Source organism: Heptranchias perlo, chromosome 4, assembly GCF_035084215.1.
Source record: "Heptranchias perlo isolate sHepPer1 chromosome 4, sHepPer1.hap1, whole genome shotgun sequence".
In the NCBI taxonomy this organism is placed as follows: domain Eukaryota; kingdom Metazoa; phylum Chordata; class Chondrichthyes; order Hexanchiformes; family Hexanchidae; genus Heptranchias; species Heptranchias perlo.
The window spans coordinates 37,372,676-37,398,102 of NC_090328.1; the positions used below are offsets into that span (position 1 = coordinate 37,372,676).

At 41.4% G+C, this 25,427-nt stretch overlaps 1 protein-coding gene across 4 annotated transcripts in view; it reads left to right on the top strand.

Moving 5' to 3' along the window:
* Positions 1-25,427, top strand: part of xrcc4 (X-ray repair complementing defective repair in Chinese hamster cells 4) — a 422,078-nt gene that overhangs the window by 18,362 nt on the left and 378,289 nt on the right. For all 4 annotated transcript variants that reach the window (XM_067982800.1, XM_067982798.1, XM_067982799.1 and 1 more), the window contains one exon: positions 24,090-24,248. In XM_067982800.1, coding sequence (XP_067838901.1) covers positions 24,098-24,248 — 151 coding nt within the window. In that variant the 5' untranslated portion in view covers positions 24,090-24,097. The remainder of the gene's footprint in view (positions 1-24,089; positions 24,249-25,427) is intronic.

Sequence of the window (25,427 nt, forward strand, 5' to 3'; positions counted from 1 at the left end):
CATTTTCTTGTACGCACCACCATGCCGAACCTTGAAGCGACTAAACCACCCACCGCTGGTGGTTAAATTTTCTATGTCTAACTGATTGGCAAAAGTCTTGGCCTTCTCAATAAACATGTTGCGATCAATTGTGATGGTGGGATCTTGGGCGAGTTTTTTTTAATTGAAACACGCAGCTAATAGATCGTAAACATGTTCATATCTTGCATAGTTTTTTTGTTTATCTGTGATACGTATGTTCCTGCTTCTTACTCGGCCCTTATGCATTCAACAGATTTCCATTAGCCATATAGGATGATGTGCTTCACAGAGAAGGCTTGGCAGATTTATTTTCTGGACTTTCCACTTTCAGTTGCTTTGCGTAATGTTTATCTTCGAGCGTTCTCAAGTCAAGTTTGCATTTAATTCCAGTTTTGGTATCCATCTAAAGTAAATTATGATGAACACTCACAATATGGCTAATTTATAGGCCTAATAACCATGTGTCACACTCACTCGTGTCACATATGAAGATAAGGGCATATTGACACAAGTGGTAATAAAAGAAGGCCTTTAATACTGTTGGAGACTTAAAAATTATGTCGAATTAGGCATGCCAGAGTCTACGTCGCCGTTGACGTACATGGTAAGTATTAGTGTAACTTCACTTTTTTAATCAATATAAGCGGGATGTCGACATAAACAAGTTCAAGATAAACGGGTCGAACTGTATTACCGTTATTTTCTGGAATGAGATGGAGTAAGCTCCAGTAAGTCGAGTGCCTTTTCTGACATAGGAATTCTTTTCTTTTGTAATTTCTCCTGTCTTTTTTTAGTTTATTGATGCCTCAAAACATACTTCATTTACTATATCCAGGCTGGTGTGAACTGCTACAGCTAACTACAACAGCTCAACTTGCAAATCAAAAATAACATTTTCGGTGAAATACACCAACATTTTAAAATAAAAAAACATGGCTTTTAACACGTAGCAAATTTGATACAGAGGAGCATGCACTTTTAATACTAGGGGTATATGAGGTATGAGAAATATTTTGGTCACGCAAAATTCCACTGATTTGTGCTACTGCCTAGAATATGTGACTTTTCAAGTTAGCACATCCGAATCAAAACATTCCATCATACAGAATATCTGTTGAAAATAAGTTGTTAATTCATAGTGTGCAGTTCATCAGTTTGTGTCCTGTACAGGTCAGTGGTCATGAATCAGTCTAGCTGATGAATTAATTATAGTCAATTATTGTTTTCCAAATGGATCATAAATGATCTAATCATTTTATTGACATTATAACTGCGCTACAAGAGTGATTTGCATTTATATCGCATTTTAATGTAGAAAATGTCCGAAGGTGCTTTACAGAAGGGGAAAAATAAATAATAAGTAATGCCAAACCATGGTGGGATGGGTGGCCAAAAGTTTGGCTGAAAAGAGGAGTTTTGAAAATGTGTCTAAAGGTGAAGAGAGAAGTGGAGATGCAGATAGGTTTAGGGAAGAATTCCAGGCAGTAGAGTTGATGTCACTGAAGGCTCGGCCGCCAATGATGGAGGCGAGGGGAGGATGTATCCATTGCCAGAGTTGGAGGACAAATGGGTGCAGAAGAGGATGTCAGACTGAAGGAGGTTGTGGAGGGGTTGTAAATGAGTATTTAAAATTCAATGTGATGGGAGACAGGAGCTAGTATAGGTCAGCGAGGACGTATTTATGGTCGAGTGAAACTTGGGACAGTATATAGGCGGGTATGTTTTGGACCAGTTGGAGGATGAGATTCTTTGTAGAAATTAAGTCTAGAAATGCCAACAGTGTGGATTAGGGTTATGGTGGTGGTGATTGAGGGGCAGAGCCAGACAGTGTTGCAGAGGTGGAAGTAAGCAGTCTTGGTATTGGATGGGGTATGGAGTTTGAAGCTTAGCTCTGGGTTGAACAGGACATCAGGGTTTCACACAGTCTGATTGAGCCTGAATGAGTGGCAGGGCAAGGGTGCTAACATTTATGGCGAGGACTGAAAACAGTGGCTTTGATCTTCCTGATGTTCAGTTCGAGGAAATTATGACTCATCCACAAATTTGTGTTTGACAGGCAATCTTTGACAGCACAGAGATGGTTGAGGAGTCGAGCGAAGTACTGCAGAGGTAGAGCTGGTTGTTGTCAGCATACTTGGTAGTATTGGCATGGTGCAAATACATTTGATCCAGTCATTTATTTCTTGTGCTACAGTGAATACAACTATTATAGTTTGGAAATGAAATGAAAAGAAAACATTAGCATTTATATGAGATCTTTAATTCTTAGCCAGGCAATTTCCCAATATGCATTGGCCCAAAATGCAATTTAATATGTTGGTATCCATAATGTATTAAAAATAAATCCGCATTTAACCAGGAAGTTGCACCATTTTAATGATTTGATATAAAGTTAATTGTCTTAAGAATCTGTAGAATTGGTTTTATATATCTATGATGATGAGCAAGATTGCTCATAGTGGGTCACTTCTTGTCTGCATGCCAAAATCAATTTGTGCACATTTAAACAATAGGAGTCTGTTTAAGCAGCGTTGTCCAATACATTAGCCACCAGCCACAAGTGGCCAATTGGGAATCCAGATGTGGATAATTGTATTTCTGATTAAATAAAAAATTAGTAATAGACACAGTCATTGGGTATGTGATCTCAGTACTCCTCTTTGCATGGCATGTGCATGCGTACTTTAACCTTTTTGTGCACTTGTTGGTAAAGGATGAAAAGCAGAGTGTGTGAGCATTTTTGGATCATTGAGTGCTTTAATTCCTTGGTTACTTAATGGTGGTAGATGTTTATTAATTAAATATACATACGAAGTATTTTGCAAGTGTATGTGCAGCGTTTTCTACTAAAATTAGTGTATTTGGCTAAAACGATATCACTGTAGCTGCACCTATGACTAGTCAGCAATTTCTATTGGACAATACTGGTTTAAAGGTGATAGATTAACACTATCATTAGACTTTAATTACTATTGTTGCCACTTTATCGAAATTACACATAACTTTTCTAGGCTTGAAAAATTAATTAGAAATAGTCACAATATAAAGAACGTGTATTCCAAACACAAAATCAATCAGTATGGAACTTGATATTTTAATGGATTGTGCTTGGTTTCTAATGGTGGTGACCTATGCATTCCACTTACGGTATTGTGCAGCAGCATTAATTCTTTTTCACCGTCTCCAGAAGTAGAAATGTGGGCTGTTTAATAACACGCAATGGTAAAACTCATTATAATTATGTGGTTTCCATTATTGTGGTAATTGTAAGCCGTTAATTAAGAAAATATTGCAAGCTCTTTAGCGGAACATGGAAGTTTACATATTCAGCAAACAACTTCAGAATGATGGTATTCTGTATAATATAATTGCTGAGTAAATGGAATACTTTTGTAAACAATTATTATGGTTAAAAAAATCACTGACATCTGTGGATAAAAGCAGTATTTAAAGAATAACACAAGAAGAGGTGAAGTGCAAAATTGTCTGAAAACTGAATTAATTAGTACGGATTTTTGTACAAAATTTTGCAATTTGCGTAATGAATGCAGAGTCATTCTTAGCTAGATTAGACTTCCAGAGGTTCAAGAGTACAGTTTCTAAACATTTGACATTTGATCATCAAAACACAGTTGAAAATCCCAGAACCTTATGTAATAAAAACTGACTTTGATTCTATCCAGTCACCATAAACCAGTGGAATTATAGGAAAAAAAACATCAGCTTGACACAGTGGTAGTACTGTTGCCTGAGTCAGAAGGTTGTGGATTCAAGCCCCATTCCAGGACTTGAGCACATAATCATGGTTGACACACCTGTGCGATACTGAGGAAGTGCTGTATCGTCGGCATTGTCGAAGGTGCCATCATTTAGATGAGATGTTTTTTTAAAAAAAGGCTGCATATGCCTGCTTACATGGATGTAAAAGATTCCATGGCACTATTTGAATAATAGCAGCAGAGTTGTCTTGACCAATATTTATTCCTAAACCAACACCCACCAACACAAATCAACTGTTCATTTTTTCTCATTGTTAGAATGCAGGAGAGTAGTTAGAAGTTGGCTTGTTTGTCAAACAAGAGGACCCACTGGTATGGGGAAGTATTACCAATTGAAGGAATTATTAAGGAAACAAAGTTAACCAGAATGAACAGCTTTAACAAATGTTTTTGTTAGTTTCTTGGAACCTTTAGTAAACCAATAGCATTCTGGTAAACGATTACTCAATGGCATGAATGTCAGCTTTTTTGCCTTTGTGAGCTAACTAGGTGAGTACCAGGGAGCCTGAGTCCACATATAACATTCCCATCACTTTGTATATAATGAGCTACTGTTACTGACCTTAGTGTTCTGAATTATTCATCAATGAGGCAACAGTGGTAAGAACAGCCCTTTCCAAATGGGGCAAACTAGCAAGTAAGAACAAAATGCACAAATAGAACTGAGTTACTTGGATTTCGAAGGTTGGATTGCCTGTACTTGGGGGCCACACAGGTCGCAGTTTCGACACTCGTGATCCATGACAATATTTACAATAATTCTTCAATAAAATAAGAAACAATAAGTTTTTCCACAATGAATTTTAAATGAATTTAGATTGTGGTCTGAAAAGTCCAAGTGGGATAGATCGTACAATAAAACTGAAAATGCAGATATTTTTGATTAGCCAACAAATAAGAATTGTGAAGGGGAGAACAATATCTGTATTTTCTCATATTCATTAAATCTCTAAATTTTCCTTTTTTTGTTTCCTCAACTGAGCCACCTACAATCTTTATTAGCCCAGAGGAAGAAAGTTTTTTTAAATATATATATAGACTTTGAGAAGACTGCTGGGGTACTGCAATGATTGGCAGAAAGTTGTGCTTAGGGCTCAGTTAGTGTTGTTATGTAAATGCCTGATTGTAGATACATAGTAGTAATTGGTGCCACTGTTCCTGGGAATCTTTTCCTTCTGGTATGAAAACACTTGACTTATGCTTGAAGTTGCCCCATGGCTGAGATTGGAGACTTGCTAGTGTTAGGGTTTGTAGGCCTAAACCAATGTTTTACCAATTCCATCACAATATGTGTAGTGATTAGAAGTACTTTTGACTTGATTATATTATTCAAAATATGGTAATTTTATTACCACTTAATGTTTGGCTTGTTTTTGACATTGATTTCATTAGCTGATCTTTCTGTCAGCTTTTATCTATCTGTAATACTGAGTACAATTTCACAGTACCACTGTTCTGGCTACCCAACAAGATCATTTTTAATGTACAAAGCATTTTGTGTTATGTAGAGTCCTAAAAGCTTTTTTTGTATGGTGATATGCAACTGTGAGACTAAGTTTTTGGAAAAGTAGGTATTTTTTCTTTTCTTAAGAGTTTGAGGTCAGCTTAGTGGTGGTAGGCTTGGATTGGAGGTGAATGTGAAGTTTGTTTTGATGTAGTTCACATTTGCAATAAAACTACCTTTTTATAGCATTTTTGGTATACTGCTGCAATTATTTGAATAGTGTCAAGTGGAGAGTAATTATTAAAATTTTGATTTTGAGGGACATTTTGCAGTTGCAGCTTCTGGTGACAAAGTACAAAGAATACGCTCATAGCAAACTCTGCACAATCAGGGTTGTGGGAGGTACCCTGTGTTAACTATCTAGAAGAGGAGTGTCCAACCTTCCAACTTGTTTTCTTGGACTTTTTAGGTGAATACTGTATAGCCATATGGGCCAGTTATAAAGTTTTAATCCATGTTCTCATTAATTTGCATGTATCTCAAGCTGCAATAACTAACATATCTGGATGCTCTGCTTTAGGATTTATTCATCAATGAGGTAACAGTGCTAGGAACAGCCCTTTCCAAACCCCCAGGACCACAAAATGCAAATTTGTGAGCAATAAATATAAGCACAATTAGGACTGAGTTGCCTGTTCTTTGTAGGCTGGATTGCCAGGACATGGATACCCTTGACCTAGTGAATGACCTTCAATGGGAAGTAATTTGACTGCTTTATATCAGCAACTATTTACTTGTTACATTGTGTTTTTGTTTTGGCACGATTCAATACTTGATGTCGTGTATGTTTAGCTGTTCAGTTTAAATATGCTCAAAATATTAACAAATATGGTGCTGGTAGAAAGAAAACATGTTTCCAGCTCTGTTTTTCGGTCAAGCTGGCTTAGAAACTGTTGCAGTGTATCTCATGATACTTCTGATGGCATCACCTATTGAGTATCTCGTGCCCAAGACATAGAGACTACCAGGAAATGCCTAAGAGTGACTCTTGAAGTTATCTTCTGTCCCTATGGGGAAACACTTGACATCTGATCAACACTTCCCTGTAATGACATGGTGACATATTTGAAAAGTATAAAAGTCAGGAGAAAAAAATCATCCTGGAACCCATTTTTAACTTGTGTGAATGCATATGCTTTAAAGCACATTTAAATAATCGTTCTTCAAAATACTTACGTGCAAAAATGGTCCAAAATGCCAAACTACTCTCCCTCCCCGGGTAGCGTGCTCTCATGTCAGCTTTACAGCTTGCTCAGAAAGAGTATGTGCTCTTTATGAGGTGCACCATCATAATCCCAGGAGCCCATGAGCTCTTGCCTGATAGACATAAAACCACGGTGCCTGGCACCTCTGACCCAATGTGCCAACTACACTTCCATGTGTTATGTGGCGAAGCATCCCTGCGGCGTCTGGCAGGCCCTGAATTGTCTGAATGACCCCTGTGGTTGGACCACCATGCACCCCCAGCTTCAATTCAAGATGGTAGCTGGGTGCTGCTCTATTGTTCTGCCTCAGTCTGTTCTTCTGCCATCTAGACAAAGTAGACAGCCAATGAATGGTTTGCCATGTTCCAAGCCGTACAGTGTATCACGTGGCATCCCACGTCTACTCCCTTGAGCGGGTAGGACACACAAGGATATTTTATCCAGCACAAGGTGTGGTGCAAACCTTCTTCCCAAACATTATAAGTCCACCATGTGTGACTTAACATTCCCAAGATATGGTGCCTTTTTAAATTCAGTCTGAGGTGAGCTTTCTGATCGCTTTTCCTTGAGTCCTTGAGATGAGAAAGACAGACAGAAAGCTTACCTCTCACTTCAGCTGTATCTCCTCCAACTCCCCATAGTTTATGATATCCAGGTCTTTCTGGTCTGTGAAACCCTTAGAATCATGTGGTGTGCTGGTTGCTGCCACTTGCCCATCTCCCTGGTTCTCAGAGCTGGTCCAGTATGCCCTCTCCCTGAAGTCGCTTTATTTCTCTTGTTCCTACTGGTGTGGGAAGCCTGACACCTTGTGCAACTTGGTCAGCAACTTCTGCAGCTTCCTGTGCTGAATCAATATGGCCCACTCTGTGTTGCTACGCCCTGATTTCCTCTTCCCAGAGCTGGTTGCCGCTATCCTCCTCAGAATCTATATAATTTCCTGGTAAAACATTGAACAGCATGGATGAATAAACTCCTGCTTCCCTTACCCCTCTTACCAAAATATTCCAGCTTGACTTTGTCCAAAAATACTTTTGAGGTCATCCACTGTCCCCAAATACAGGCAACTTTGCCCTTTTACGTAATGGTAGTCCTTCATCAGGCTGCCATGTACCATCCTAGAAGTGAACATACAGAACAACAGTTAGGATCATATTTAATCAATACAACTTGTAGTGTAATATAAAATGAGGAACACATTATACTTCCCACATCAATGGGTGATCTTGCTTGACTTAAACAAAATGATTTCTGACTACTTTCTCTCATATTCTAGCCTTCTTGAACCCTTTGCTACCTGACTGCCTCACAGCATTCTGTTTCAAAACCTAACCAAGTGTATGTGACTCTGTTTTATCTTTCGGTCTTCACAGCCAGAAAAGGTATTCCTGCCAGACCTCCAGCTGAGTGCCTGTGATCAATGAATTCCCAACTAAAGGGATGTGAGGTCTTTATCAATTAGACCAGCTAATGAATTGCTTATTATTTACAATCTGTAGGGAAGCAACATCAAATCTACCACCTCAGAGCCTTTTTAAAAAAAAAATATTATTTTGTGAATACACTATGCTTTAAAATGCAGTATTTAAAAGTAATTCTGTTTCCCAAATTTTTTTTGTAGAATAATGGTCAAAAATGGTCCGGCAAGAAGAAACTAGCCAGTAATGACACACCATGGATGAATCAAGAAATAAGGGCAACATTGAAAGTGAAAAGGCAGAAACTAAGTACATAAACAACAGAGAGGATGACAAAAGGGAATTCGAAAAGGTTAGGAAAGAAGTAAAAAAACAATTAGGAATGCAAAGAGAAGACCACAAAATTAAATTATCAAGGAATATCAAAAGAGATAGTAAAGTATTCTACAGACACATCAATAATAAAAGAAAAATCAGGATAGGGCCATTAAGGGATACGCACAATAAAATCACAGGTAATGACAGCGAAATGGCAGAAATGTTAAATAATTACTTTGCCTCAGTATTTACCAGGGAGACTTACATGGTGGCATTACATTCAAAAAAGAGATCAAGAAAGATATAAAAACATTTAAGATAGAAAGGGGGGGATAATTGATAAATTAATCAAACTTAGGATAAAACCCCTGGTTTGGATGGATTGCATCCATGCATATTAAAAGAAGTTAGGGAAGAGATAGCAGAGACGCTATTATATATATTATTAGAAAAGGGAATAGTGCCAGTGGACAAGTGGACAGCTAATGTGATTCCTATATTTAAAAAAGAAGATGGAACAAGTGCAGGGAACTATAGACCAATTAGCTTAATATCAGTGGTAGGAATAATAATGGAATCCTTACTCAAAGCTGTAATAGAAAAACATCTAAAAACCAAAAATATAAAAAATAATAGCATGGATTTTTAAAAATTCATTCATGGGATGTGGGTGTTGCTGGCAAGGCCAGCATTTATTGCCCATCCCTAAAAGCCCTTGAGAAGGTGATGGTTTGCTAGGCCATTTCAGAGGGCAGTTAAGAATCAACCACATTGTGTGGGTCTGGAGTCATATATAGGCCAGACCGGGTAAGGATGGTAGATTTCCTTCCCAAAAGGACATTAGTGAATCAGATGGGTTTTTACGACAATCCAGTAGTTTCATGATCACCATTACTGATGCTAGCTTTTCATTTGACTGAATTTAAATTCCCCAGCTCCTGTGGCGGGATTTAAACTCCCGTCTCTGGATTATTAGTCCGGGCCTCTGGATTACTAGCCAAGTAACATAACCACTTTGCTACTGTACAGATTTGAAAACGGAAGGTCATGCTTGCCCAACCTTACTAAATTCTTGGAAGAAGTAACTGAAAGGGTAGACAAGGATAATGCAGTAGATGTAATGTATTTGGATTTTCAAAAGGCCTTCAATCATGGTAGATTCATGACCAGGTCTGAGCATGTGGAGTCGGGACAAGGATAGCAAGCTGGCTTAAACAGAAAACAGAGAGTATGGGTTTAAAGGTAGTTACTCAGAACGGCAAAAGGTGGGAAGTGGTGTTCCACAGAAATCAGTGCTGGGACCACTGTAGTTCATCATTTACATAAATGATTTGGACTTGGGAATCAGATGTAGAATTTCAAAATTTGTGGACGACACCAAATTGGGGGATACATTTCATACTGAGGAGGACGATGACAAAAAACAGGAAGACATTAATAAACTTGCAGAATGGGGGGGTATTGGCAAATGAATGTCAATATAGATAAGTGTGTGGTGGTACACTTTGGTAGGAAGAATAAGGAGGCCACATATTCCTTGGAAAATAAGAGTCTAAATGGGTTTGAGGAGTAGTGGGACCTGGGGATACAGATACACTATTAACTAAAAGTAGTGACGCAGGTTAACAAGGCCCTTTTTTTTAAAAAAAAAAGCAAAGGTCTGGGGTTCATTTCTAGAGAGACAGAATTGAAAAGCAGGGAAGTTATGTTAAACTTGTATAGAACCTTGGTTAGACCACACTTGGAGTATTGTGAACAGTTCTGATCTCCATATTATACAAAGGATCTAGAGGCACTGGAGAAGATGCAAAAAAGATTTACTAGGATGATACCAGCACTAAGAGGTTATACCCATCAGGAAAGATTGAACAGGCTGGGGCTCTTTTCTCTAGAAAAGAGAAGACTGAGGGGTGACCTGATGGAGGTATTTAAGATTATGAAAGGGTTTGATAGGGTAGATGTAGAAAAGATGTTTTCATTTGCAGGGGAGACCAGAACTAGGGGCCATAAATATAAGATAGTCACTAATAAATCAATTAGGAATTCAGGAGAAACTTCATCAGGGAGTGGTTAGAACGTGGAACTTGCTACCACAAGGAGTAGTTGAGGTGACCAGCATAGATGCATTTAAGGGGAAGCTAGATAAGCAGGAGGGAGAAAGGAATAGAAGGATATGCTGATAGGATTAGATGAAGTAGGGAGGGAAGAGGCTCATGTGAAGCATAAACACCGGCATTGACCTGTTGGGCCGAATGGCCTGTATCTGTGCTGTACATTCTATGTAATTCTATGGTTATTTTTCAGACTGGAGGGAAGTGTGCAGTGGTGACCCTCAGAGTCGGTAGTAGGACAACTGCTCTTTTTGATATATATTAATGACCCGGACTTGGGTACAGAGGCATAATTTCAAAGTTTGCAGATGACATGAAATATGGAAATGTACTAAACAATAGGAGGATAGCAACAGACTTGAGGTGGACATAGACAGACTGGTGAAATGGGCAGACACGTGGCACATGCAATTTAACGCAAAGTGTGAAATGATATAATTTGGTAGGAAGAATGAGGAGAGCCATATAAACTCAATTTTAAAGAGGGTGCATGAACAGAGAGACCTGGGGTGCACATACACAAATCTTTGAAGGTGGAAGGACAAGTTGAAAAGGCTGTTTTTAAAAAAAAAACTTTGGATCCTTGGCTTTATAAATAGAGGCATTGAGTACAAAAGCAAGGAAGTTATGCTAAACCTTTATAAATCACTGGTTAGGCCCCCGCTCGAGTATTGTGTCCAGTTTTGGGCTCCACACTTTAGGAAGGTTGTCAAGGCTGCAGAGATTTATTAGAATGGTACCAGGTAAGTGGAACTTCAGTTATGTAGAGAGACTAGAGAAGCTGGGGTTGTTCTCCTCAGAGCAGAGAAGGTTAAGGGGAGATTTAATAGAGGTGTTCAAAATCATGAAGTTGTTTTGATAGAGTAAGTAAGGAGAAACTGTTTCCAGTGGCAGAAGAGTCAGGAGGGAACATAGGAACAGGAGTAGGCCATTCAGCCCCTCGTGCCTGCTCCACCATTTGATAAGATCATGGCTGATCTGTGATCTAACTTCCATATACCTGCCTTTGGCCCATATCCCTTCATACCTTTGGTTGCCAAAAAGCTATCTGTCTCAGATTTAAATTTAGCAATTGAGCTAGTATCAATTGCCGTTTGCGGAAGAGAGTTCCAAACTTCTACCACCCTTTGTGTATAGAAATGTTTTCTAATCTCGCTCCTGAAAGGTCTGGCTCTAATTTTTAGACTGTGCCCCCTACTCCTAAAATCCCCAACCAGCGGGAAATAGTTTCTCTCTATCCACCCTATCTGTTCCCCTTAATATCTTATAAACTTCGATCAGATCATCCCTTAACCTTCTAAACTCCAGAGAATACAACCCCAATTTGTGTAATCTCACCTCGTAACTTAACCCTTGAAGTCCGGGTATCATTCTAGTAAACCTACGCTGCACTCCCTCCAAGGCCAAAATGTCCTTCTGAAGGTGCGGTGCCCAGAACTGCTCACAGTACTCCAGGTGCGGTCTAACCAGGGTTTTGTATAGCTGCAGCATAACTTCTGCCCCCTTGTACTCTTGTCCTCCAGATATAAAGGCCAACATTCCATTTGCCTTATTGATTATTTTCTGCACCTGTTCATGACACTTCAATGATCTATGTACCTGAACCCCTAAGTCCCTTTGGACATCCGCTGTTTTTAACTTTTTACCATTCAGACAGTACCCTGTCCTATCCTTTTTTGATCCAAAGTGGATGATCTCACATTTGTCTACATTGAATTCCATTTGCCACAGTTTTGCCCATTCACCTAATCTATCAATATCCCTTTGTAATTTTATGTTTTCATCTACACTGCTAACAATGCCACCAATCTTTGTGTCATCGGCAAACTTAGATATGAGACTTTCTATGCCTTCATCTAAGTCGTTAATAAATATTGTGAATAATTGAGGCCCCAAGACAGATCCCTGTGGGACTCCACTGGTCACATCCTGCCAATGTGAGTACCTACCCATTATCCCTACTCTCTGTCGCCTTTCGCTCAGCCAACTTCCTAACCAAGTCCGTACTTTTCCCTCGATTCCATGGGTTTCTATTTTAGCTAACAGTCTCTTATGTGGGACCTTATCAAATGCCTTCTGGAAGTCCATATAAATAACATCCATTGACATTCCCCTGACCACTACTTTAGTCACCTCTTCAAAAAATTCAATCAGGTTTGTCAGGCACGACCTACCTTTCACAAATCCATGCTGGCTCTCTCTGATTAATTGAAAATTCTCGGTGTTCAGTCACCCTAGCCTTAATTATAGACTCCAGCATTTTCCCCACAACAGATGTTAGGCTAACTGGTCTATAATTCCTTGGTTTCCCTCTCTCTCCTTTCTTAAAAAGCGGAGTGACATGTGCAATGTTCCAATCTAGAGGGACAGTTCCTGAATTTAGAGAACTTTGAAAGATTATAGTTAGGGCATCTGCAATGTGCTCACCTTCTTCCTTTAGAACCCTGGGATGGAAACCATCTGGCCCTGGGGATTTGTCACTCTTTAGTGCTATTATTTTCTTCATTACTGTTGCTTTACTTATGTTAATTTTATTGAGTCCCTGTCCCCGATTCAATATTAGTTTTCTTGGGATTTCCGGCATGCTATCCTCTTTTTCGACTGTAAATACTGATGCAAAGTATTTGTTCAACATGTCCGCCATTTCCCCATTGTCAATGACAATATCCCCACTTTCAGTTTTTAAGGAGCCAACACTGCTCCTGACCACCCTCTTTTTCCTAATGTAACTATAAAAGTTCTTCGTATTGGTTTTGATGTCCCTTGCGAGTTTCTTTTCATACACTCTTTTTGTAGCTGTTGCAATCTGTTTTGTGACCCTTTGTTGATCTTTGTATCTTTCCCATTCGCCAGGATCTGTGCCATTTTTTGCCTTTTTGTATGCCCTTTCCTTATGTCTTATACTGTCCCTTAGTTCTTTAGTTGTCCATGGCTGTTTTTTTTTGGCAAATAGAGTTCTTGCCCCTCGGATATAAACCGATTCTGTATCACGTTAAATGTTTCTTTAAACATTTCCCACTGATCATCAGTCGTTTTACCCATTAACAGATTTGCCCAGTTTACTGTGGACAGTCTCTGTCTCATCCCATTGAAGTCGGCCTTGCCCAAGTCTAGAATCTTAGCAGCTGATTCACTTTTTTCCCTTTCAAACACTACATTGAACTCGATCATGTTATGATCACTATTGGATAGATGTTCACGCACAGTTAAGCCGTTAACTAAATCTGGTTCATTACTCATTACTAAATCTAGTATGGCTTACCCCCTTGTTGCCTCTTGGACATACTGCTGTAGAAAACTATCCTGGACACACTATGCCTTTCTTACACGCTTGTCTAATCTCTGCATTTATACAATCTAGCACTTCAGAGCTCCTGCCAGGGCTCCTATATACAACTCCCATTATAGTCTTAGATCCTTTCCTATTTCTCAATTCAACCCATAAGGTCTCTGTTGGCTGCTTACCTCTCGTTATATCCTCCTTTATCATTGAAGTGATTTCATCTCTAATCATTAAGGGTACTCCTCCCCCTCTTCCATTTTCCCTATCTCTCCTGTAGACCTTATAACCTGGTATAATTAGTTCCCAATCCTGACCCTCCTGCAGCCATGTCTCAGTAATAGCTATCATGTCATACCCTCCAATTTGAATTTGAACCTGTAGTTCATTTAATTTATTCCTTATACTCCGTGCATTTGTATATAGAACTCTTCGTTGGGCCACACACCCTATCCTGACCTTCAGCTTTGATGCTGGGTTAATTGCCTTACGCCTTCTAGTTTTTATTTTATCTGTCGTGCCTAAAGTACACTTTCTTTCCGCTGCTCTACGCTTTTCCCTTTCAGTTGTTCTTGAACAACTGTTTGTACTATTTGTATTGTAAATTTCCCCTGGGTCTTCTCCTCTTTTGCTGCTCTCAACTTTACTCCCTTCTGACTCCCCGCTCAGGTTCCCATCCCCCCGCCACTCTAGTTTAAACCTTCCCCAACAGCACTAGCAAACACCCCCGCGAGGACATTGGTCTCGGTCCTGCTTGGGTGTAACCCGTCCCGCTTGTACAGGTCCCACCTTCCCCAGAACCGGTCCCAATGTCCCAGGAATCTAAATCCCTCCCTCCTACACCATCCCTGCAGCCACGCATTCATCCTGTATATTCTCCTGTTCCTATACTCACTAGCACGTGGCACTGGTAGTAATCCTGAGATCACGGTAACCAGAGGACACAGATTTAAAGTAATTGGCAAAAGAACCATAGGCTGGAGGAGGAGAATTTTTCTTAACGCAGCAAGTTGTTATTCTCGAGAATGCGCTGCCTGGTGGTGGTGGCAGATTAAATAATAATTTTCAAAAGGGAATTGGATAAATACTTGAAAGGGAAAAGTTTTTAGGGCTATGGGGGAAGGGCAGGGGAATAGGACTAATTGGATAACTCTTTCAAAGAGCTGGGACAGGCACGATGGGCCGAATGGCTTCCTTCTGTCCAGTATTATGCTTTGATTCTGTAAATGCCAAAACGTTACACTTTTATATTTTAGGTTGGCTCTGAACACTATCTCTGTAAAACTAAGTAATATAGCCATAGCCAACTTCAAGGGGAATTTCAACAATTGTGTTATGTACTGAGCCCATGTGCTACTTTACTATGCCAGCATGCATTTTGTGTTTCATCATTTGGCAATGAGATAGCAATCTAGTATTTCATGGATGTCTATAGATTATCATCACTTAAATTCTCAGAATGATGCCCATAATTCGAAGTGGTCTAGCTAAAGCTGTGACTCTGAGAATAAACAGGGAATGCCACGTGAGTAAGTAATTCATTGAGCCATGCCATAAGCTTGACTTGTAATAGGATTTTTAAAAATCATACATTACACAACATCGAAGTACACTTTTTTTAAACTGAGAAATCAAAAGTGAAGGTCCAAGCTCCACATGTAGGCTGCCACCAATATTGAAAATACTAGAAAAATCAGGAAGTAGTGATTAGGTGATGGCATGCTTGAGTTCTAAAAGTCTGAAAATGAGGGAGTTCCATTATGTTGAGAATGAGTTAGAATAAGAGATTTTGTGCAAGGAATCTTGTTTTCAACACAGGGGGAATGTAGGAAGGAATAAGACTTGGTAGAATGGAGTTTACAAGGAACAAAAAAAAACATTTAGGATAGCACTGACCAAAGCAGTGTTGATAAGATAGCAACAGATGTGTGTTTGGGACGAGAGATCAGAGTCCAATCTTCAACCAGCTTATTCTTGTTTTCTGCCTAAGCGTTATTGTATGATTGTACTTATTTATATAAGTTTTTTATTGTATAATTTATAGGGATAATTCACAGAACCGTAGAGGTTTATAGCACAGAAGGAGGCTATTCTGTCTATTGTGTCTGTGTCAGCTCTGCTTTCTCCCCATTTACAGTTTTCACCTCCCCGAAATAGTGAAAGGCAGGAAAGCTGCCATTCAAATATTAAAATCTTCTAATGCTTTAACAAACACCAATGAGAAAAGAACAGCCTAAAAGGTCGAATTAAAAATAAGCTGATCCAGTCGATTTAAGCTACTTTTATATTGTTCTTTCTTTTTATTTGTTCATGGGATGTGGGCGTCACTGGCGAGGCTGGCATTTATTGCCCATCCCTAATTGCCCTTGAGAAGGTGGTGGTGAGCCGCCTTCTTGAACCGCTGCAGTCCGTGTGGTGAAGGTTCTCCCACAGTGCTGTTAGGAAGGGAGTTCGGGGATTTTGACCCAGCGACGATGAAGGAACGGCGATATATTTCCAAGTCGGGATGGTGTGTGACTTGGAGGGGAATGTGCAGGTGATGTTGTTCCCATGTGCCTGCTGCTCTTGTCCTTCCAGGTGGTAGAGGTTGTGGGTGTGGGAGGTGCTGTCAAAGAAGCTTGGTGAGTTGCTGCAGTGCATCCTGTGGATGGTACACACTGCAGCCACTGTGCGCCGGTGGTGAAGGGAGTGAATGTTTAGGGTGGTGGATCGGGTGCCAATCAAGCAAGCTGCTTTATCTTGGATGGTGTCGAGCTTCTTGAGTGTTGTTGGAGCTGCACTCATCCAAGCAAGCGGAGTGTATTCCATCACACTCCTGACTTGTGCCTTGCAGATGGTGGAAAGGCTTTGGGGAGTCAGGAGGTGAGTCACTCGCCACAGAAAACCCAGCCTTTGACCTCCTCTTGTAGCCACGGTATTTATAGGCTGGTCCAGTTAAATTTCTGGTCAATGGTGACCCCCAGGATGTTGATGGTGGGGGATTCGGCGATGGTAATGCCGTTGAATGTCAAGGGGAGGTGGTCATTGCCTGGCACTTGCCTGGCGCGAATGTTACTTGCCACTTATGAGCCCAAGCCTGGATGTTGTCCAGGTCTTGCTGCATGCGGGCTCGGACTGCTTCATTATTTGAGGGGTTGCGAATGGAACTGAGCACTGTGCAATCATCAGCGAACATCCCCATTTCTGACCTTATGATGGAGGGAAGGTCATTGATGAAGCAGCTGAAGATGGTTGGGCCTAGGACACTGCCCTGAGGAACTCCTGCAGCAATGTCCTGGGGCTGAGATGATTGGCCGCCAACAACCATTACCGTGTTCCTTTGTGCTAGGTATGACTCCAGCCACTGGTGAGTTTTCCCCTTGATTCCCATTGACTTCAATTTTACTAGGGCTCCTTGGTGCCACACTCAATCAAATGCTGCCTTGATGTCAAGGGCAGTCACTCTTACCTCACCTCTGGAATTCAGCTCTTTGTCCATGTTTAGACCAAGGCTGTAATGAGGTGTGGAGCCGAGTGGTCCTGGCGGAACCCAAACTGAGCATTGGTGAGCAGGTTATTGGTGAGTAAGTGCCACTTGATGGCACTGTCGACGACACCTTCCATCACTTTGCCGATGATTGAGAGTAGACTGATGGGGCGGTAATTGCCGGATTGGATTTGTCCTGCTTTTTGTGGACAGGACATACCTGGGCAATTTTCCACATTGTCTGGTAGATGCCAGTGTTGTACCCGTACTGGAACAACTTGGCTAGAGGCGCAGCTAGTTCTGGAGCACTAGTCTTCAGCACTACAGCTGGGATGTTGTCGGAGCCCATAGCCTTTGCTGTATCCAGTGCACTCAGCAGTTTCTTGATATCACGTGGAGTGAATCGAATTGGCTGAAGACTGACTTCTCTGATGGTGGGGATATCGGGAGGAGGCCGAGATGGATCATCCACTCGGCACTTCTGGCTGAAGATGGTTGCAAACGCTTCAGCCTAGTCTTTTGCACTCACGTGCTGGACTCCGCCATCATTGAGGATGGGGATGTTTGCAGAGCCTCCTCCTCCCGTTAGTTGTTTAATTGTCCACCACCATTCACGACTGGATGTGGCAGGACTGCAGAGCTTTGATCTGATCCGTTGGTTGTGGAATCGCTTAGCTCTGTCTATAGCATGTTGCTTCCACTGTTTAGCATGCATGTAGTCCTGAGTTGTAGCTTCGTCAAGTTGGCACCTCATTTTTAGGTACGCCTGGTGCTGCTCCTGGCATGCTCTTCTACACTCCTCGTTGAACCAGGGTTGATCCCCTGGCTTGTTGGTAATGGTAGAGTGAGGAATATGCCGGGCCATGAGGTTACAGATTGTGCTGGAATACAATTCTGCTGTTGCTGATGGCCCACAGTGCCTCATGGATGCCCAATTTTGAGCTGCTAGGTCTGTTCTGAATCTATCCCATTTAGCATGGTGGTAGTGCCACACAACACGTTGGATGGTGTCCTCAGCGCGAAGTTGGGACTTCATCTCCACGAGGACTGGATCGTATAGCACAGGCCTCCTGAGGTCCGTGACTGGATCCTGTAGCATGCCCCCCCCCCCCCCCCCTTCGAGGTCAGTGACTGGATCCCGTAGCATGGCACCCCCCAGGGTCAGTGATTGGATCCTGTAGCACAGGCCTCCCCGAGGTCAGTGACTGGATCATCCTGTAGCACGGGCCCCCCCGAGGTCAGTGACTGGATCATCCTGTAGCACAGGCCCCCCCGAGGTCAGCGACTGGATCATTCTGTAGCACAGGCCCCCCCGAGGTCAGTGATTGGATCCTGTAGCACGGGCCCCCCCGAGGTCAGTGACTGGATCATCCTGTAGCACGGGCCCCCCCGAGGTCAGTGACTGGATCATCCTGTAGCACAGGCCCCCCCGAGGTCAGCGACTGGATCATTCTGTAGCACAGGCCCCCCCGAGGTCAGTGATTGGATCCTGTAGCACGGGCCCCCCCGAGGTCAGTGACTGGATCATCCTGTAGCACGGGCCCCCCCGAGGTCAGTGATTGGATCCTGTAGCACGGGCCCCCCCGAGGTCAGTGACTGGATCATCCTGTAGCACGGGCCCCCCCGAGGTCAGCGACTGGATCATTCTGTAGCACGGGCCCCCCCGGGGTCAGCGACTGGATCATTCTGTAGCACGGCCCCCCCCCCTCCGAGGTCAGTGCCTGGATCCTGTAGCACGGCCCCCCCCCCCCCCACCCCGAGGTCAGTGCCTGGATCCTGTAGCACGGCCCCCCCCCCCCCCCCCCGAGGTCAGTGCCTGGATCCTGTAGCACGGCCCCCCCGCCCCCCCCACTCCGAGGTCAGTGCCTGGATCCTGTAGTACGGGCCCCCCAGAGGTCGGTGACTGGACCCTGTATCATGGCCCCCCCCCCACCTCCGATCAGAAGATCAGTGACTGGACCCTGTAGCATGCCCCTCCCCCCCCCCCCCCCAAGATCAGTAGATCAGTGACTGGATCCTGTAGCACGGGTCCCCCCGAGGTCAGTGACTGGATCCTGTAGCATGGGCCCCCCCACCCCCCACCCCCCACCCCGAGGTCAGTGACTGGACCCTGTAGCACGGGCCACCCCGAGGTCAGTGACTGGATCCTGTAGCAGGCCCCCCCCCCAGGTCAGTGACTGGACCCTCTAGCATGGGCCCCCTGAGGTCAGTGACTGGATCCTGTCGCACAACCCTCCCGAGATCAGTGACACATCAATGTAAACCTGCCGGATGTTTTTTAGACGGATGGTGAGGAAGATCCATTTTTACCAGCACTTCCTGGCTACTGCTGGTCTTACTGGGGCTAGTAAATGTGCTGCTGCATCATAATGTCATCATGTAAAGAACATTTCCACTATTTCTGCAGTGCTGTCATGCACATTGATCAGAATATCACGATCAGCCTGCACATGCATGGAATGTTAAGTCCCACAGTGCAGCTGATTTACAGGAAGACCAGCTGCACATTACAAAACTAAAAACCAGCTCAGTTCGCTCATTCTCCTGACAACTGGATGCAATGTAAAAGTTGCTTCACCCTGCCATATCTACACACTTTGGAGTGACATTAATGATATGTGTGAAATAGTGTATTACCAAGACTAACCTGCCTTTCTGGCTGATGGAGACCATAAGGGAGTGATGTATGATGAATGACCACATTTTTTGTGAAAAATTTAATTCATAGAATAACAGATGAATGAATAATTCATCATTTTAAAATTATTTTGGTCATCTTTGTTTGTGATCAAGTGGAATTAAATTGGAGAACAAATTCCTTCATTCCTGATCCAGTGTAACTTTATGTACCTGTTCACAGTAATTATCATTGAACCAATACAAAACGAATTTCTTCTGTATTCCATCTTACAGTATATCCTTGTTCAAAAGCCACTGACATAGCTGCCTTTATCTTCCTTCATTTACATGTCTTCCATGAATGGGGACAGTCAATCGTTTCCCATCCTTATAAATTCTCGTGCCACCTTAGTTTGATTGATTTGAAGCTAGAAGATAACCAGCATTTTGTTCCCTGGGGCACACGAGGTCAATTGTATATCAGCACCTCACCATGTTAGAACTGAAGATCTGAGTCGAGACTGCAGGTGGTAGCAATCTAGCCACGTCCCACGCTTATAAATCATTAGCTTTATGGAGAGCTCCAAACAGCTGAGAATTAGGCTGTTTATCTTGAGCACTTGGTTTCATTAGCATTCAGTGTGATGATCTTTATTAGTTACAATCAACCCTAGTAGTCTTGTCAAAGTACTTCTATCTATTTAAGGCAATTGAGGGCTCTTTGTTGGCAGAGTTGCCTTTCACTGACGATTTCTTCAACTCCCATATAATAATTTATTTTAAACATTTTTCTGACAGAAACTTTAATCTCAATCATTTTTTAACCAATCTCAGTTTTTGGACTATTATGTCACAGAAATGTTCAAAATATCACTGGTTTTCATGCAATTTATACATTTATTTTCATGGAATAAAATCACCAATTTAATGGCTAAAAATTACACACAAAATGTGTAAGCAGTTGTAGTATTTAACATCCCAAAACAAATTTGTGGAGTGAGGTGGTTGGTTTACTGTACCCATTAATCACACTAAAATTATTTTGAAGATTGTTTGCTGTATATTTTGCCTTGAACAATATGGCCTAAATGGCATTCAATGCTTTGATTTGAACTGCTGCTATCATTTTTTATCTTATCCTACAAAAAAGCTGAATCTATGTGATACACAGTAATTACAGTACATATAACAAAGCTGCAATTCTTTCACTTAAAAAAAAATTAGTCATGAAGCTGCCAACGTTAGCACATTACCAGGAGGAAGAGCTGATGAATGCAAAAACAAATGCAGAAATTTTATTCTAAGACTTGGACAAAATGGAGGGGGAGGAGATCTGCTTTGTTTAAGTTAAAATGGAGGTGGCTATTTGCCTTTTAGGACAAATTAAACAGGACCACGCTCAAACTCCTCCTGACAGCTTGTTATAGAAAGGACCTGCTTGCTTTCTTGACTGACAAATTGTCACTGGCGCTGTGGACGACTTGAAAAATAGAAAAGGCGTCAAGACAGTGGTGGAGGAAACAGTGAGCTTTACACACCAGAATGATACATCAAGACATATGCTGGTTCCCCATATTTTTAAAGACAACCATAGAATTTTACAGGTTAGAAGGAAGTTGTTTGGTGCATCGCAGCAGTGCTGGCTCTACAACGGTTATCATTCAGTCCCATTGCTCTGCCCTTTCACTATCATTTTAAATGTTAGTATTTAACATTTTTGGGTAGATGCTAATATCATAGCTGCACTATAACAGCTTGACTAGGGGCGCAGCTAGCTCTGGTGCACAGGCCTTCAGCATTACTGCTGGGGTGCTGTCATGGGCCATAGCCTTTGCTGTGTTTATTGCACTTTGCAGTTCCTTAATGTCAAATGGAGTGAAATTGGCTGAACATTGGCATCTATAATAGTGGTGACCTTGGGAGCAGGCCAAGTTGGATCATCCACTCAGCGCTTCTGACTGAAAGTGCTGGCAAACACTTTAGCTTTGTCTCTTGCATTCAAGTGCTGAGCTCCCAATGTTTGAGTGGGCATTTCATGATGACTTCTCTTGTTAGTTGCCTAGTTGTCCACTATCATTCTCGACTGGATGTGGTTGAGCGAGAAAGCTATACTCTGATCCATTGGTTGTGGAACTCCTTAGCTCTATCCATATCCTGCGGTATTTGGTATTCAGTATGCAGGCAGCCCTGTGTCCCAGCTTCACTAGATAGGTACCTTCTTTCTAAGGTTGCTTTTATATCTTTCCTAAAACTACACAATATTCCAAATATGGCCAACTGAGGAGTTGTACAAGTTCAACATTACTTGCTTGCTTTTGTATTTTACGCTTTTAGATACACAAGCTGAAGATTCAGTTTGCTTTTTTATGGCCTGGTCTACTTGCATTGCTACCTTTTAATAAGCTGTGTATCTGCACAAAACAGTCCCTCTGCTCCTTTGTTCCATTTAGAATCTTACCATTTAAGATGTAGTTCTTTTCCATATCATTCCAAAATATATTAATTCACATTTTCCTACATTGAACTGCATCGGTCACTTAACTGCACATCCTGTTAGCCTATTGGTGTTTAACTAGTTTTTCACAATCGTTGACACAACGTTCCAAAACTCCAGTTTGGTGTTATCAAAATTTCAGTATTGTTCCTTCAATTCCTAGTCAGACCTCTGTGGAACGACACGCACAATATTTTTCCAGAAACAACTTTTATCTCGGTCTTTGTTTTCTGCCCCCCTCTTGAGTGTCAGTTTAGCTCAAGTGGTAGTATTCTCATCTCTGAATCAGAAGGTTGCAGATTCAAGCCCTACGCTTGAGCACATAATGTAAGCTGATGCTTCAGGGCAGGACTGAGGAAATAAAGAAGGAAAAAAGAAAAACTTGCTTTTATGTAGCACCTTTCATGACCTCAGGATGCCGCAAAGCGCTTCATAACCAGTGAAGTTCACTGTTGTAATGTAGGCATGATGAATTCTCAGAGGTGCCACCTTTTGGATGTGATATTAAAACAAGGTCATTGGGTTGGATGCAAAAGATCCCATAGCACTATTCAAAGAAGAGCAGTGTCCTGGACAACCTTCATTCTTCAACCAACACCAGCAAAACAAGTTAGCTGGTCATTTATTTCATTTTCTATTTATGGGACTGTGCTATGTTGGTTGCACATCTGCCGACAAAATAATAGAGACTATACTTAAATAATTAATTGGTTGTAAAGTACTGAGGATGTGAAAGATGCTATGTAAATTCATGTTTTATATTCTTTTTCCAACTATCTTAATATTTCTGTATTTAAGTGCATAAATTGAGGAAGGAAAAGGTGACCGTACAAATGGGACCAGGAGGAGAAGGAAACAAAGGAAAAGAAAGGAGCTTTCAAGACAGGAAAAAAATGCAAAATATATTTTTGAATATGGGAGTGGGTGCAGGGTGGTCGTAATGCAAGCTGAATATGGCAGGAGTAAATTCCAGCAAATAGACGCGTAGAAACAAATTGCATGTAAGACATTCTGCCAAATGTGTGGCTAGCTACTGCAGTAGGGCAATGGGGGTAGCATGAAGGCTCCATGCCAGCAGCAGCCCAGCTACCTTTTCTGAGTGAGCTTGGGCACAAGGCCTGGCTACAGCCTAGGGTACTGGGTACATACTTACCATTGGTGATGGGAGCTGAGGTTTGGCCTTTTTTCTGTTAATGTTGAACCTGGGAGCCCCATAATACAGAGCATGATGATGTTGCAAGATCTACCCATGATTTTATGTTCACTGCCAAGCTCCTCTTCAATCCTCCAATCCTCTTTTTTTCATTCCTCTCAATGTGTCTCTGTGCTTCTTTTCACTATCCAATAAATCTCGTGCCATTTAGCACTGGTGCCTCTTTTTACAGCAAGGAAAGTTAAGGAATACTATTAGGAGATGGAACCAAGTGAAAATCTCAAATACACTGAGTAATAGATGTGAGAAGAAGTTGGATCATAGCTCTTCGTGATGCACGACAAGCCAAGGGAAGTGTGAAATATATGGACTAAACATTATGAAGAATAATAAATAGCTGACCTTGAGATTAATTTAATTTTCATGTTCTGTGATGTTCATTAAACCACTTAAACTTTTATCTAATGGTTTACAACTGACCAGCACCACTTGAATGAATTGTAACTCATACTTCAATCCCAGCTATATCCTGTATCCTATATTAATACTCTTAACAACCGATTATTGCTGTTACTTAACTGGAAGCTCCAATACTACTGTAAAATGTCATCCCTCAGCCTAAAATCTTTTAGTCAGAAAATGTATTGTTTTGTTCCTACTAAATGCCATTGTCATACATCTGTAATTTGAATGTTCCAGATAACCCAGTTTCTTTTTCTTCTAGAAACTAAAATGAGCATAACAATGGAAAGACATATTTGCAGAATCTGGCCACTCTCTGCACCTGACACCATATACTATCTGCAGATGAGTTGGGAGAAAGACCTGGGACGAGGTTTTAATGTGACTCTCTGCAATGGAGAACAGGCTTGGAGTGGAAGAGGTATTCTTTAGGTGTTTTTTAACTTTTTTTTTGTTCTTGTTGCAGGCATCACATCTACAATCTCTTGTTTAGATTTGTTGTTCGATGCCCATGTCTAAGTCTGTTGCGCTCTCTCTAATATGGCAGTCTGATTATAGAGGAATGCAGCCATGCAGGACATGGTTGCTATATTTAGCTTGCACAAGAGATACTTGTTCTGAAGGCAGATTCATGGGACCAACGTCTTGTGGATCTTTTATACTTCGAAGTGCAGACAATGGCAGTAGAACCATGCGTTTGCTGTTGGCTCTGCTCCTCGAATGTTTCGCAATGCATACCAAGCATTCGAATAATGATTGACTTTCTTTAATTTTCAGAATTAAACTACTTTTAAAGAAATTAAAATTAATCCAAATGATCATGTTTTATTTGTTGTCTGGCCATGCTGTATTGGTGAGCAAATATCATTTGCATGCTAAATTCTATTCTTTGAGTGCTGTTTGACTGGATGCAATGATGCAGCACTTCACGTGATTTGGTAAAAATTCAATTTGGAATGGATTTCGAGTATTCTTTCTTTAGTGTGCCAGAAATCCAGCAACCCAACAAGAAGAAGTAACCTTGTGTGGCATACCATAACTGATGCAGTTGTTTCCTCTTGATCGTACAGTTTGGTATACTATAAAAGAAAACATCCTGCCCCCTCCACAAAGTAAAAAGCTGGAAAGGAAGCCATTTTAAAATTATTATAATTTTAATACAATACCACCAATATTCCACAAAAGATTGGAGAATGGAGAAATGGTCTTGATGGATATGTTGCTTTAAAACTGCTTCTGGAAAGCAGTGTCTGTGATCGTATGCTCCTCCTTGATGTGGGGTGTAGATTTTCGTCTTTACTGCCTGGACATTAGCATTGTGTGGGAAGAGCCCAGAAAGGAAAATCTGTCAGGTTCTGTAATGGCGTACCATCCACCCGCCAGATGTTTCCTTTCTACGCTTCACCCAGATTATGCTTAGCACCCAGGCAGTAAAATGAAAATCTAACCTGTGGTAAAATAGATGTACTAAGTGCAACCCAAATTAATTTTTTGCCATGACACAAATGTTAAAACTATATTGGTTCAAAGACAGGAAAACTGATTATAAAGGTAAAATGTTTGTGTTGACGATTCAATGCTGAATCAATTTTACCAGTGA